At 63.7% G+C, this 589-nt stretch overlaps 1 protein-coding gene across 1 annotated transcript in view; it reads left to right on the forward strand.

The window, feature by feature from the left end:
• DNAH17 (dynein, axonemal, heavy chain 17) overlaps positions 1-589 on the forward strand; it is a 76,281-nt gene that overhangs the window by 64,198 nt on the left and 11,494 nt on the right. The window contains 2 exon segments of the mRNA XM_014531725.1: positions 42-371; positions 374-556. Of these exon segments, the coding sequence (XP_014387211.1) occupies positions 42-371; positions 374-556 (513 nt within the window).

Below are 589 nucleotides of genomic sequence, written 5' to 3' on the forward strand. Positions count from 1 at the left end.
ACACCCCTGGCCGGCTTCCCTCCCGGCTCTGCCTCCTGCAGGCGAACCTCACCAAGTCCCAGAACGAGTTTAAGATCATCCTGAAGGAGCTGGAGGACTCGCTGCTGGCCCGCCTGTCGGCCGCCTCGGGCAACTTCCTGGGCGACACGGCGCTGGTGGAGAACCTGGAGACGACGAAGCACACGGCCAGCGAGATCGAGGAGAAGGTGAGCCGGGCCGTTTGGCTTCAGGTGCTAGAGGCAAAAATCACAGAAGTGAAGATCAATGAGGCGCGAGAGAACTACCGGCCGGCGGCCGAGCGGGCGTCCCTGCTGTACTTCATCCTCAACGACCTCAACAAGATCAGCCCCATCTACCAGTTCTCCCTCAAGGTCCCCCTCCCCAGGCCTTCAACGTGGTCTTCGAGAAGGCCATCCAGCGGACGGCGCCCGCCGACGAGGTGCGCCAGCGGGTGATAAACCTGACAGACGAGATCACCTACTCCATCTACGTGTACACGGCCCGCGGGCTCTTCGAGCGCGACAAGCTCATCTTCCTGGCCCAGGTCACCTTCCAGGTGAGGCCCGCTGCCCGGCAGCTGCTCGGGCGG

This window comes from Myotis brandtii, unplaced genomic scaffold (assembly GCF_000412655.1).
Source record: "Myotis brandtii unplaced genomic scaffold, ASM41265v1 scaffold825, whole genome shotgun sequence".
NCBI classification, from domain to species: domain Eukaryota; kingdom Metazoa; phylum Chordata; class Mammalia; order Chiroptera; family Vespertilionidae; genus Myotis; species Myotis brandtii.